This window comes from Zalophus californianus, chromosome 9, assembly GCF_009762305.2.
Source record: "Zalophus californianus isolate mZalCal1 chromosome 9, mZalCal1.pri.v2, whole genome shotgun sequence".
Taxonomy (NCBI): Eukaryota; Metazoa; Chordata; class Mammalia; order Carnivora; family Otariidae; genus Zalophus; species Zalophus californianus.
In genome coordinates, this window is record NC_045603.1 from 127,482,899 (window position 1) to 127,497,918 (window position 15,020).

At 45.9% G+C, this 15,020-nt stretch overlaps 1 protein-coding gene across 5 annotated transcripts in view; it reads left to right on the forward strand.

The window, feature by feature from the left end:
- The window catches only part of FRMD4A (FERM domain containing 4A), a 598,644-nt gene that overhangs the window by 313,477 nt on the left and 270,147 nt on the right, over positions 1 to 15,020 (forward strand). For 2 of the 5 annotated variants that reach the window (XM_027595359.2, XM_027595363.2), the window contains exon 1: positions 6,748 to 6,921. The exons of the other annotated variants lie outside the window; for them this stretch is intronic. In XM_027595359.2, coding sequence (XP_027451160.1) covers positions 6,763 to 6,921 — 159 coding nt within the window. In that variant the 5' untranslated portion in view covers positions 6,748 to 6,762. Of the gene's footprint in view, positions 1 to 6,747; positions 6,922 to 15,020 lie in introns of those variants that run through there. 5 annotated transcript variants of the gene reach the window in all.

Sequence of the window (15,020 nt, forward strand, 5' to 3'; positions counted from 1 at the left end):
TGAGTTATCCTCAAACCTTTTCACGGCTTCTAGATACGAGTTTTCTAACATCTTCTCAATTCCCACATGGAGGGCTAGTGTTGATGATCTGTCAACAACTCTCCTATGAGAATTAGCGCATCTTCCTGTGTAAGAGCAGATGGAAGGGATTCTCAAACAGGCAGACCTCCTGTTTTGTGAATAGGACCCCCAACCTTAAACCTTCACTCCCGACAGGCCCCAGACCATTGTCCTGGGAGTTCTAAACAAAACAAAGCATATGTTTTTTCACGGAAGGCCATGATCTCATAAACACACGCTTGCAAAATAGATGCTCAAAAATTACCCTTGGCCACTAAGTTCCATGGAAACCAAATAATAAGAGATCAAGAAAAGAGGAGCCGAGAGCATTTAATTTCTCGTTCAGGGCCTGGATTGATTGAATTCAGACGGCCCTGATTGTATTTCTGTTGGGGCCTGGCATATATATGAGAACTTACTTTCGTAACCACAGTAATTGATAGGATGACATCACTTTTAAGGCCATAGGACCACTGTAGAATGGTTTGTGGAGCGTGGGGGAGATATTTCTAAACATAGCTCTTGGCGTGCTTTTCTGGAAGCGCTTAAGCCAGAGGGCAGTTCCTGCCTCTCTTCTACTTTCCCAGGGACCCAAAATATTTTTATATACACAGCCAAGCTTTTTTTTTTTTTTTTTTAATCATGCTCCCAAATGGACAGAGTGAGCTCCCTCGCTTTTATATAAATGGGCCCCTTGGGTTCTCAGGTTGAGGAACGATGATGCAGCGATGACTCTTTGTCAGATCTGGGATATCTTCCAGACCCAAATATGGGATTAAATATGCTAGTGGGCGGCCCTGAAACGCCTCTGGATTTCAAAAGATTGTTTGGGTTTGGGTTTTGCACGTCGCCCACTCACTTAACCACACCAATGCTCTTTCTAAATACCCTTTTCCCAAAGAGCTGGCGCTGGGACGATAAAGAGACAAATGAGGATGAAAAGTGTTTGGACTTCTTGCCCCTGATGGTGGGTGTGAGAGGGTCGGGAGAGGAAGGAAGACATGTGGAGGTGGTGGAGGGAGCAGTCGAGGACGGAAGAGGAAATGCTGGGCTTTCCGGCACCTTCCATCCTGTTTCCCCAGAGTCCATCTGCAGCAGCAAGCACGGGGCTCAGTCGGGGGGGTGGGGTGGGGACAGCAGGTAGCCCCTGAGAGGCACCCTTTCCGCGTGCTGCCACATCCCCTCGACTCAAAGGCATGTCACAGACTTTGATTAGGAAAGCAAGAACACGACCACTTCACACCCACTAGGATGGCTCTAATCAGAAAGACAGACACTAAGATCGTTGGTGAGGATGTAGAGAAATTAGGGCCCTCACACGCTGCTGGCGTGGCCGTCTTGACAACACCATGGCAGTTCCTCAAAAGGTTACACGGAGAGTTACCACATGATCCTGCAGCTGCACTCCTAGGGGTCTACCCAAGAGAACCAAAAAGCATACACCTACACAAAACCTCGTCCCTAAGGGTCCATAGCAGCATTATGGCTGATAGCCCAGAAGTGGGAACGACCCAAACGCCCATCAGTGGGTGAACAGATAAAGAAAATGTGATCCATCCATACGATGAAATGGTATTCACCACGACAAAGAAATGAGGTGTGGGACATGCCACGACATGCATGAACCTTGAAAACATTATGCTAAGTGAATGAAGCCGGCCGCAAAGATCACATTTACATAACATTTTCAGAAGAGGCACATCTATGGAGACAGGTGGTAGATATGTAGTTGCCGGAGGCTGGGGAGGGGCTGAGAAAATTTGGAGTGCTGATGCCAGCTAATAAGTACAGGCTGTCTTTTTGGGGTGATGAAAATGCTCTAAATTTAGATTGTGGTGATTATTGTAGAGCCCTGTGAATATACCACAAAACGGTTGAGTTGCACAGTTTAAATGGATGGAGTGTATGGTCCGTAAATTATATCTCAGTTGTTGGGTTCTTTTTTTTTTTTTTAAGAATACTAACAAAGGGGGTGCCTGGGTGGCTCAGTCGGTTGGGCATCTGCCTTCGGCTCGGCTCGTGATCCTGGGGTCCTGGGATCGAGCCCCACATCGGGTTCCCTGCTTGGCGGGAAGCCTGCTTCTCCCTCTCCTTCTACTGTTCTCCCTGCTTGTGCTCTCTCGCTCTCTCTGTCAAATAAATAAATAAAATCTTAAAAAAAAACAAAAAGAATACTAACAAAGAAGTATGGGCCACCTTCACTTAAAGAATAAAGCTTCCAGCCCTGCCCCAGACCAGCATTTTGGTTGCACATGGGGATTTAATAACAAGCATTCAGTGGAGGGAAAGAACAAAATGTGCAATACATTTAAGCCCAAGTTGGAGTCCTGTTGGAAGTCAGGAGGCGAATGTAGAATTAAAATGTGAGTTAGTAGCTGAGAACTGAAAAGGTCCACATGTGGCACAGAAATGGTAACTGCAAAACCAAAAGGAATCTGCTTTCTACAAAACCTGGAAATAGGGTTGACGGGTGTTTTTGAAAATGCCCCTGCTTTCCCCTCACTGTTGTGGATTCGTTTCTTTTCCTGCACCTTGTTGGGCTCACTTTGGAGTACATTGCTCATTGATCCCTCTCCTTCCAAGAGAACAGATCTGGTTGGAGTAAGGCCTTCATTCTGGTTGAAACGTCTTGGTGTTGGAGCTCCACTGGACTGGGCTTTGATGTGGGAGCAACTGCTCTTGACCTTCAGATTCTGTTAGTAAAAGATAACAAAACGCATCACAGAGAATCTTTTTAAAAGGTATTTGTGCCTCCCATCAGCTGACTTTCACCTGACAGAGAGCATAGGAGTTCTCCATCCGTCTTAGGGCTGACATTTTCTAAAATAGATGGCAATAAATAATCACTGAATAATTACGATGGGTTACAGTAGAATGCATTTCTGAATATATTTCTTGGGCTGCTATAAATAGACTTCTCTGTGTGCACGCAATTTCCGGTATCTTTATGTATTTGCAAATTTTGTTCCTAATGGCGCCGCATATTACTTTCAACTTAGAGTTTTTCCAAGTCCTTCTCAAGGCGGTAATTATGTCTGAAAACATCCCTAGGGTCAGGCAAAGGCATTCATTGCTTTGAAAATAATTCCTCTGTCTTTACAAATACAGTGAACGAGAGTCTCTACTCGCAGGGACAGAAAACCCAGAGGCGGAGGTGGACACAAGGAAGACGATGTGCGGGGGGGGGGGGGGGGGGGGGGCGGGGGCAGGGGGCAGTACGGCCAGTGCCCCTCGGTGGCCCTGTGTCCCGTTCAATGCCCCACCTGCCTCTCCTGCCGTTGCCCTGGGCAGAAACTCTTGGCTTCGCCACCCCGCCTCCTTCCCACGGTCAGCACCTGATTTAGAGTTTCCAGTCTCAGTCCCTTCCCAAATATGGAACCACAGGATCGAGACTTCTGCTTCTCCTTGTGATGTTCCCCCAGGGCAGACGGGAGGCCAGCACCCAGCAACTGAGCCAGTGCTGCCAACTGACTCAGTCCTCAGACTCTCTTCACCCCAAACATGAGCAAAAAGTCTCCTGAAAGGAGAGGTGATTCTGTAATCGCTCTTTCTGACGCCTTCCTGGTATCTCAAATGCTGTTCGTCACCCCTTGGCACCCACGAGGCCACTGATTCATCATTCTTTAAAGTTTTGTGAGCAACTGTCTAAGTGCTACACTGTCCAGAAAACCCCGATTTTCTATTATTTCCCAGGAAAGAGTAAAGAACGTGGTTAGAAAGAGGTAGGAGTAAGGCAAACGCAGGTCCTTCTTTTGCCCAGTGAGCCCTGAGGTCCCGTCCCCATTCCATCACAATAGGCATGGGGTCTGCTCGGGCTGCTGCCACCCTCTGCACTGTAATCTCCTCCCCCAGATGCACACGCAGACCCACGAACTCAGACAGACACACAGATATACATCCGTACATAGAAACACATGTACAGACACACAGACATGCACACAGACACACACACACATCTGTGTCCCATTGCTCTGAGCATTCTAAATCCCTTTCAAAGCACAGGGCTTCAGGGTCAATGGTAATAGTGCTGTTTGCATGCACAACCTCCCATCTGCTGTTGGGGAAGCTGCCCTGTCAAAGTCTGAATGATCGACCTCAAATCTAAGGCAGAATCAGAGACAGTTGAAGACACTGGGCAGTGTCCTCCACCAGCCCATCTGCTAAAGTTACCAGACTCCTCAGAGGACGTGTCTGTCCCCATGAGTGGTAAAGATTTCAGGGCAGTTTGAGTAATAAGTCTTGCTATTCTCAGGAACTAATATGTTTATATTCAGGCATGTTTTTAAAAGCTTATTATGGCACCTTTATACTTAAAAGATTCCTAGACCATAAGCTAAATATATATATTTAACTTAAAAAAATTTTTTAAGTCACATTGTTTAATCTTAGAGTAAAACAGCGCCTTTAAAACTGTCCCTATCTATTCCATAATTACATGCTTTGGATAAGAGCCTGGTTCACAGCCAAAATCCCCGGAGGATGGAGAGCATGAGCTCGGGGACACAGGCAAAAGCTAACTATGATGTAGCTTGCCTTTGTTTTTTCTTGAGAATTCCAAGGTGGTTAACTAATGTTAATGGAGCAATCATTTTCCACATACTGTTTGTTTTTTAGCTTTGCTTTTTCTTTCCTTCCTTCCTTCCTTCTTCCCTTCCTCCTTCCTCTTTCCTTCTTTCTGTTTTAATAAAACAATCTCTGCTGATGGCGTGTTTGTAGAAAGGCAAGATTCCTTAGTATCCCCTCACCTCTTACGACAGACTGTGTGGAAATAAAGGAATAATATACAGGAATGAAATCATGCATAATGTTTTACCCTAGAGCTATTACTCATGGTGATAAAATTCATCAAAGAAGAGTTTAAATGAAAATGGTCTTCACATATTAATTAATGAATTCATTTATCCATAGCAAAAAGAGAAAAGGAGTTAAGATGATTTAGAGAAACACGGAATTTTAAATCATCACAAGAGTTTTGTGTCATCAGTGGTAGGCATGTCCTTGACTTGCCTGATCATGGTTAAGTGCTCAAAAAAAAAAAAAAATTAAAGTCAGCTACATGCCGTACCCTGTGTTACCCACTTTAAGTATATCACTCCTTTGATCCTCACAACAACCCTGTGAGGTCATTATGATTTTCCTCTTACAGACAAAGAAATGAGTGAGAGAAGTCAATTAATTTGTCTAAGGTCACACAGGTAAGTGGTAGGGCCAAATTCAAACTCAGGTACGTCTGACTCCCGGACACTCCAATAGGTTAGTGAGTTAGGCTTGACTATTTTTCTGATGACATGAAAGTTTTGAATTAAAGAGACAAGATAATCAATTAATCCATGGGAAGGATGTGCAGAAAGCAGATATGCCTCAGTAACTACTATGGTTCTTCAGGACCATGGAATCAAAATTTAAGACTAAACACGCCTCTCCTCTTAACTGGACAGCTTGTGTTGTGACCGAATCTTCCCCTACACCTTTCCTGCCCTTCCCACTTTGGGACCTCATCTTTTGGCATATAACCTATTGAATTCGGATGCAGATGCCCTTCTGAAACAAGGTTAAAAGTGATCAAAACTTGGGGCACCTGGGTGATTCAGTTGGTTGAGCATCCGACTCTTGGTTTCGGTTCAGGTCATGATCTCAGGGTCCTGACAGCAAGCCCCGCGTCGGGCTCCGCGCTCAACGCAGAGTCGCTGGATATCCCCTTCTCCCTCTCCCTCTCTCCCTCCCCCCACACTCGCTGGCGCTCGCTCTCTCTCTCAAGTAAATAAAAAAAAAAAAAAAAAATCTTAAAAAAATGACCAAAACTCAAAAAAACTTAATAGACATGGCAAATAGCTGTACCCTGTTTAACTGGATGTCTTTCCTTGGGTTAAGGTCTTCATAGGGCTTATCCAACACATAATAGAGTTGCAAGAGCTTTTGCAGAAAATGCCCCGTTATGGGGAGAAATGAGATACATTGCCTTTCCTTCTTTTATCTGCTTTCCTCCAAAATCACAGATGTTGATACTAAATCTAATAGATAGGTTTTCTTACAGCCCTTTTAATCCTAATGTAAACTTGGGAAATGTCCAAAGAAAATGTGGGCGTTTCTGTAAAGTGCCCCCAGAAATAGTAATCTCTCCAGTGTTGATACAAAGTTGGACTTCTTGCTTCACCATGCAGAAAATCTTTGGTTCTCTAAGTTTTAAAGAGTTAAGAGAAGAGATGGAATGCCTTGGGAATTTTGGCAGGGCAAGCCAGAGCTCCTTCCCCTTTGCTTCTCACCCTGGATGGAATCTCGAAACCACAGGAACCCAGTGATGACTCGGGGCTGATGCTCTTCCCTCGATTTTGGGTTGACCTGCCCCCAAAGTCAGCTCTGTGTCCGCAGCAGTCCCCCGACAGGGAGGGATGTGCGATTATCTGCAGGGTGAGAGGCTTATTTTTACCTTGTCCCTGGTTAGTTCCCAGAGACAGGGAGAAAACATTGTGATTTAGGAGCTATTTGCTAATCCTTGAGGGAAAACAGTCCCTGCAGATTAGTGAGGGTAGAGGGAAGGTAGGAGGAGAGGAGAGTGGGACAGAGGAAACAGAGTTATTTTGACTGCATTTTTTCCTTACCCGATTAGATCTTGGTGACATTTGAACTTTGTGTTACTAAAAGAACACAGCCCTGTATGTGGGGCCTGGGACCAGAGGGGTAAAGGCGGGGCCTGGAGCTGGCATGGCTGCAGGGCCGCTGGGCTCAGAAGACCTGCTATGTAGCTGGGACCGTCTCGTCTGGGGCCTGACTTCCCAGGTCCTGAGGACGTGTCGAGGGGGACACCTTCGGATCCTGCAGCTGATGCTGAAACCATGGTGCAACTCCACGGCTGTCTACCAGGTGGGACCTGAAGCTCCTCTTACGTTTCTTTGCAGCATGAGAAATCAGCGGGAGATGGTGGGGAAGGAGCGGAAGCTGCTATCACTTGTTTAGTGCTACGAAGCGTGTTGTGATAGTGGGGAAGGGGCTAACATTACCTGAGCATCATCTTCTAGGTACCGGGCACCATGAGAGGTGCTTCGTAAATAGGACGCAATTCAATCCTCCGAACAAATGGGTAGAGTAGGTGCTTTCGTCACCGTCTTGAGATGGGGTTATTGAAACTCAGGGAAGGTTTATTGTTCATTCAAAGTCACACTGTTAGGAAATGACAGAGCCCTGTGATTTAAAGCAAGGTTTTTCTGGCTAAAAAGACAAGGACATCCTTTTGATGGGTTCATGTTCCTCTCACAGAAGAAATGCGGTTTTCTCAAAAGATGTGCGTGTGCGTGTGTGTGTCCGTGTGTTGGGGGTGGTGACCAGCTGGTAAGCAGCGGGTGGCCATGGGACAGGAGACAAGGAGGGAAGAACACTGAGAAACAATACTGAGTCTCTGGCCTCACCTTCCTGCCCTTTGGTGGCTTCCTCAGCAGCCTCTGAAGTCAGACCTCCACACGCAGCCTCTTTTTCTCAAGAGAGAACATTTTCTGCAGGAGGGTGGCCCTTCTGAGTCCCCTGGCTGGGGGTGCAGAGCCCTTCACACGGGGGAGACGAGAGGGTCTGGTTTCCCCGTCATCCATCCGGACTGGTGGCATGAAGCCAGGTCCTGCTTGCCACGGGGACTTCCCCAGCCCAAACTGAGAGAAAGGACTCCGACCTTACTGGGGGTTGTGAAGGCAGAGTAGTGATGGGCAGCTCTTCCCCTGACTGCTTCTCGAAGGGAATGTCCCTAGCTCTTCCTCCGCTGGTGCTTTTTGCAACCTAGTTTCCCTCATTAAATCAACTTGAGTGGTTTTGCTCTCGGTTAGCTGGCTCACCCCACTGCTTGGAACCAAGGACATACAGCTGGCCTTTGTATTTTTAGGCGTAATTTGGCAGCATATAATCCCTTAATGAACTGTAATGGCTAAACAGTACAGGGCCATGTGGCCACCCCTCCCCTAACCCCACCTCCTGGAATGTCTGGACTTTCCTTGGAAAGGGACGTTTCCTTGGAAGACACGCCCAAAAGCCCTGTGTTGACTTCACAGAGGGACATAACCCTCCAGGACTCCCAGTCCTGCTTCTTCATCACCTTGTTGGCAGATGGGGTGAACATAGTTCAAGTGGTTTCTGGGAATGAGATCTTTTTCCAGAATTCTTGTGTTTGAAGGGCACATACCTGGAGTTTTACTACAAATAGCAAATCTCTCTGTGATAGATCATAAAAGAAACTTGAGAGCAGTCTTCCCAAATTGGACAGCAGTCTGAAAAATGTATACGGTATTTCGAAATGATGAGTTGTGAATCTGAAAGAATTCTGGAAAAAAATCTCCCAGATGGGAGATTCAAGTAGTCATGTGGCTGGTTTGTCCATGTGAAGCTTTTCCTGAACCCCTGGTTGGCGTTTGGTATATATAATTCCTTAGTCAGGAAAATTCTGTCTTCTCAGTTGTTACTGTGACCTTACCTCAGTCTCCCACTTTACCTCCTGTTTGTCTCCTCTCCTATCTCATCAAGTTATATAAAAACCAAGACTCTACATCCAGGAAGCAGGGTGGGCTAGCCCCCACCCAGGGGGCTTTTACAGAACTTCCTTTAACATCGTGAGTGTCCTGAAGAGAACATTGGATTATTGGCCACCAGGCCTGGGAAAAACTAAATTGTCGCTGCTCAGTTCACCAGCCCTGTGAGAAGCTAGCTAATCGCATCTCAGGCTCATTCACCGCCTGTCTCTGGCTGAGCCGGGCTGGTCAGCCCAGGGGCAGATGCCTGTAACCCGCACAGCCTTGTCCACAGCCGGCAGGTAATGCCCCCACGTACAAGCGGAAACCAGTCCCTGACGGGAGGGCCAGGATGGCAAGTCTAAACAGTTCACTAACCCAGAGGTCCAGGGTGGCCAGTCAGCAGTCTGCAGAGCCAAGCTGAGGAGTAGGGAGAAGGGAGGGGAGCCCAAAGCCGAAAGCACCCGGCCCGAATGCCTTCCAGACAGGACTTACCATCCCCCTGTTCCCAGCCCCCACTCACGCAGGCAAGCAGGGTTGGTTTAAAAGGACATTTAAAATAAAATACAGGCTCATCCTCAAAAGGTCACAGCCTCCTGGGGAAGAGCCGAGAACCAAATTTTGTTTTTGACTAATAGAGTCTTCAAGGAAAGAGCAGAGAGAAACTAACTTTGCTCAGGGAAGACTTTACCAGAATATCTTTTATTCTCTCATGGCCTTTGCTTTCTCCCTTCTAGAGCGGGGGTGATAGTTCAAAGTGGTGTGCGGATTGAGTAAGGGCACGTTCGTGAGAGTGTGTTTCGCATACAAAAGCATATTCAAGTGGGATATGCTGTTTTTTTAACAAACTGTCCTCTTACTGTTTTCTATCTTGGGAAAAAATTCATCAAGAGTGTCTTTATTGGTGATGAGGTGATTAGTGGCCATTCCTATATATTTTTAGTCAATTGGGGAAAAGTCTGTGTGTTCTCCCTTATTCACACCCTGCTACCATCCTCATGACACTCTGGTACCAGGGGTGGAGGTGTTTTGCACTGAGCAATCTGGACACAGACTCCCCAGGTGAGGAGCTCAGACCCACAAAACCGTCCCCACATGAGATGCCAGTCACAAGTAGTAGGTCCCAGATTCCCCAAGACTTGGCCACAAATCAGAGGTTCCCTGGACCCCCTTCCTGGATTCCATCATTGCTAGGACAGCTCACAGAACTCAGGGAGACACTTCTTATGTTTACCAGTTGATGATGTGATAAAGGACGTGACAAAGATGACGAAGAGATACACAGGGGTATCTGGGGGGATCCTGGGCTCCTGTCCCCTTGGACAGTTTGGGTTGTGCCACCTCCTGGCAGGTAGCTGTGCTTACCACCCTGGGAGCTGTCTGAGCCCCAGTACTTTTGGGATTTTAATGGAGGCTTTTTCAAGAAGGCTTGATCAATCATTAAGTGCGTTTCTAGCCCCTCTCCCCTTCCTAGAAGATGGAGAGGTGGGGCTGAACATTCCAGGCTTCCCATTATGGCTTGGGTTTCTGGTGAGCAGCCCCCATCAGGATCCCACCCAGAGTCACCTCATCACAACAAAAGACACTGCTACCACCCAGGAAATTCCAAGGGATTTAGGAGCTCTGTGTCAGGAACCAGGGTCAAAGACCAAATATTGGAACAGAAGATGCTCCCCGTGCCCTTATCACTTAGGAAAACTACAAGGGTTTTAGGAGCTCTGAGCCAGGAAGCAGGCGCAGAGACCAATATATATTTTTTTCAATTAGTTCATAGCAATGGTTTCATGGTTTACAGTCTCTCTGTGGCCTAGAGTGATAGCTATCAATCCTGGCAGAACTTTAGATTCAATTAGGAAGATTTAGAAACCCCCCATACCCAAGCCTGACTCCGAGAGATTCTGATTTAATTGATGTGGGGTCTGGGCACTGGTATGTTTTTAAAGCTTTCTAGGTGATTCTAATGTGCTAGAGGGTCCTTGAGCAGAGAGCCTCATTCTACTGTCAGGGAGTAAGCAGATACTTGCAAAACCTCAATAAGCAGCAACAGAGTCACAGGGGGGGGCACTCTAAAATATACACACACATACATTAATTTCATGAGACCCACCTTAGACTTAATGATTCAGAATATCTAAGCACAGGGGCTGGCACTCTGTATATGATCCACGGTATTAGTAGGAACCACTAATGCAAGACAAAAAGCACTGCGACCCCTAAAGAGTGAGGGTTATAATTAAGGACGAGATCATCATGAGGATGAACTCAGTTCAAATTAAGCCCATTGCTTGGCACATGCAAAGCACTCAGTAAACGTTAGCCGCTTTTATTATTCCAAGAACGAACGTGATCGCGTGAGATCACGCGGAGGGTATGATGTTAGTCAGCACGTAGTGACCCCTTCTAGAACAGGACTTGACTGCAGCCCCTGGGGGAACGCCCCTCATTCCCAGATCCCCATCATGCTCCAGCTCGAGGTCACACTGCTGGGAGCACCGGACTCTTCCCCACAGGGACCTCTGCCTTTCTGCAGTGGTTGGCTCCCAGCACTTCTTTCCCACATCCCTCTCTCGGACAAGGGTTCATCGTGGAGCCTACAATCGATACAGAATCTATAATTCTATAATCCGGGGGGGGGGAGTTTTGAAAGAAAAATGACTTAAAAATTATGCAAACTTAGGTGTGAATGGAAAATCACAGCACACTCAAATGGAAGGCAGCGGACAAATACTGTAAGCATCGCAAAATCCAGAGAAATGACGTGTCCATTAATTAACTGCCTGACACATCGATGTTACCCTTCTTTGTCCTGCATCTTTTGACTGCCTTACTTTTTTTTTTTTAAAGATTTTATTTATTTATTTGTCAGAGACAGAGAGAGAGAGTCAGGCAGAAGGAGAAGCAGACTCCCCGCTGAGCAAGGAGCCTGATGCGGGACTCGATCCCAGGACCCTGGGATCATAACCCGAACCGGGGGCTGACACTTAACCAACTGAGCCACCCAGGTGTCCCGACTGCCTTACTCTTTGATCTCTTCTTCACAAGGCAATCGCTCTGTCTTCCTCTCGCACAACGGAGCGTAATGTGCCCCCCCCCATTACTGTTACTTTAGAAATGTTTCAGGCACACTCGTTGTTGGAAATAGTGTGCAAATTTTTAGAATTGCTGTCAAATTTGGAAAGCCCTCTGCCAAGCTTCGTTTCCATAATGTCTTTTACCAAACAGACTTGTTTACAGTAAGAGCACAGGTGTGTGCCCTCTAAACACAGGAATTCTGGGAAAATTTGATTACATTCTATTCCCTTTGATAAGAAAAAAAATCATAGGGTGCTTTTGTAATTGTGTATGTTGTATATTATATAAACTCCTTGCAGGGGGAAAAACTTCCACTTTCGACTAGGTGTTATGAGAAACAAACTCTTTACTTATAATTTTACCGGTCTACTGGTTGGAAGGTTTCTCCACAGACTAGCTTCTGGCTCCTAGCATTTTATTTTATTTATTTTTAAAGAGATTTTATTCATTTATTTGAGAGAGAGCACAGGCAGGGAGAGGGGCAAAAGGAGAAGGAGAAGCAGACTTCCCACTGAGCAGGGAGCACCCCCCGCCCCGCCCCGCCGCCATGTGGGGCTTGATCCCAGGACTCTGAGATCGTGACCTGAGCCAAGGCAGATGCTTAACTGACTGAGCCACCCAGGTGGCCCCTGCTCCTAGCATTTTAAACCTTATTTCTCCTGTGTGGGTGAAGGTCATATACCTGTCCACAGCCAGGTGCTGTAACATGGAGTAATATCTGCATAAGGTCTCTCTCTGGACTGTCGTGAACGACACAAGGTATCGGCACCTAGCGGTGAGGAACCTGGCTGGAATCCATTTCCACACTGGTGCAGCTCACTTCCATCTTTTCATAGCTGGAAATGACTGTGAACCTCATACATACATCCCACTAAACTCAAACTACGAGTACCTCAGCTCAACTTTACCCTTAGCTTTATTCCAAAAATGCCCACAGCCAGTAGGATGCTACCTGATCAAGAGGGGAGGTTTAACAGAAGGGAAGTCAGTGAGGAAAGAGCCATGAGTCATAACTGATGACAATTAAAATAGCTCACTTACGCAAATATGAGTATGTGCGCATATTGCTAGGAATTGTCCCGGAGACCTAGGAAAGACCAAGAAGTGAGGAACCCTGGAGTTTAAGCTTCATGATGAATGCACCCCTGTACCCTCCCAGCCACCCTCCCAACCCCCCGGTTGTGCAGTATGAATTATAGGAAAAATAAAATAAATAAGACCAACAACCTGAATTATTGCCATGCCATAAATTGCCTCTGGCCTTAAAGATGGGGATCACATATGTATGGCATATGTGAGCCTGCTTTAGATTGTGATCTTTTTTAAGTTGGATGTCATCAGTTTTTAAAATTGTTTTTTATCTTTTTATTTTTGGTCTATTTCTAGAAACTGCACCCTCCATGAGAGTTGTCAACTTTGTTTCTGCTCTTTATTTTCTGATGCCTGCTGAACAAAGCACAAAAGAGGCCACATACTTGGTCCTCCTGATTTTAGGATAGAAGCTGTATCAGAGAAAGTAGGAGTACAAAAATGTCCCAGGGCACATTCCCACCTTCCTCGAAGAAGTGTGTTCTGTTCCATGGTTTTCAAATTATCTGTATTCACCCACCACGGCTGCTTCTGGGAGGAAATATGGACCAGTGGCTCTCGTGACCACCCAAGTGTCAGGAATCGGGAAAGAGTCCTTTTTAAATTATATGTACCAGTTTCATCCCAGGTCTCTACCCCTAGCTCTTTGTGGCCCAGGCCTGCAATGACCTGGATATACACACACACACACCATCAGCTAATCCACAAGCGGGCCCTACCATCCTGGCATGGGGTTCATCGTCAGCGAGAAAGCTTCGTGTGTCTTCCTCCTAGTAGAAAACATGTTTCTGAAACTGAGAGGTTCTAGAAATTGAACTATTTTGAAAGTGCAATGTTGTCAGCTGTCCTCATGATTATAGTGAGGACAGTGCTACATTCTCCTAACGACGCGCAAGTCCTCTCAAATGAGATTGGGTTTTCAGTGATTCATCCGTATCTTCTGAAACAACTAACTCAGCCAATCTGGGACCAGTGGGTTTTGTCGTGATTCCAGCAAACGTTTCCACATGTGGAAAGTTAGGCTTTGATTCTCAATTTGCTATTTTTGCTGTTCCCCTTTCATCATTGTGTTATGGCAATGTATGTTTTCAAAGGGCTGTGCCCTTTGTATTATTTAATGCCTACATATGGCGTGGGGCTTAGCCTTTTCTCCAGTGATCTATACCATGTGTTATGGGTAAAGGAGGGAAAAAAAGGAAGGTTTTCACCAAGAAGAACAATTAGCTAATTTATCCTATGTCTTTCTAAGTTTTGTCAAGTCTGCCCATTTGTGTGTTTTAACGTTTTCTACCACTCACTGGTTGGCGCCTGTCAGTAAAGGATGATGTGTTTGCATTTCCACCAGGGCTTGAATGTCACACACCCTGTCGTTTGCAACAGTATGTTCTTACATTGACACGGAAGCACGTCTCTGCAATCAGACCGGGAGCAAAACTCCCATTCTTGGCTTTTCTAATTCTTTGATGTGGACAGAATTTGCAAACAATGTAAGAACTCGATTTTTACTTTGTTCATAAAATAGTTCTTGAGTCTGACATGGGATACGTTTTCATCCTCCAGGAAGGCATTTTCCTTGGTTCCAGTAAGAAAGTAATACTTTGGAGGTTTAAAAAGCCATCAGTTATTACTTCAACCATCTCTCACTTTGGTTCAGTCCCTCCCAACACATGCTAATCTACTTTCAAAGCACTGTGCAAATCAACTCAGAATTTTAGCATTGGACCAATATCAGACTACCCTTTGGACGACGAGAGCTTCTAAATTCTACCTAGGTGGGGCCTGCGGATAGTAATCCCATTAGAAGGGGAGTAGCCAATTTTTCACTTAAATTGTATGTTTGGGCATCTCTGGGTTGGGGCTGATGGAGTCCAGGGGGGCCCTTGTTTCTCTGCCATTGCCATGAAAATATGATATTTAACTAAACAGATTTTTTGCCTAACATCCTCAAAATGTCTTATTCTTCACAAACTCATGTCTTTTCAAAATCCCATCCTTTGAGAGACAATTTTTCACCCTTTTTACTTTTAAGAGAACTACACAGGCATATCTTTTTTATAGTTTACCCAGTGCTTTCAAATGCTTTCCCCTCTTTTAGGTTCTCCACACCACTGGGAGGTGTTATAAGTAAAGGGGATCACATCAAGGCTCAGGGAAGCTTGGGGCTGGCCTCTTTTGGGGAAGGACCTCAGGAGCAGTGCTGGACATTTGCTCTGGGGCAATGCCCAGCTATGCATATTCGAGCTGATTCTGAATAGCCCCTTCAAGAGTCATTTGGAAAACGATGATCAGCAGCAGCTGTAGAGCCAAGTCTTCTAA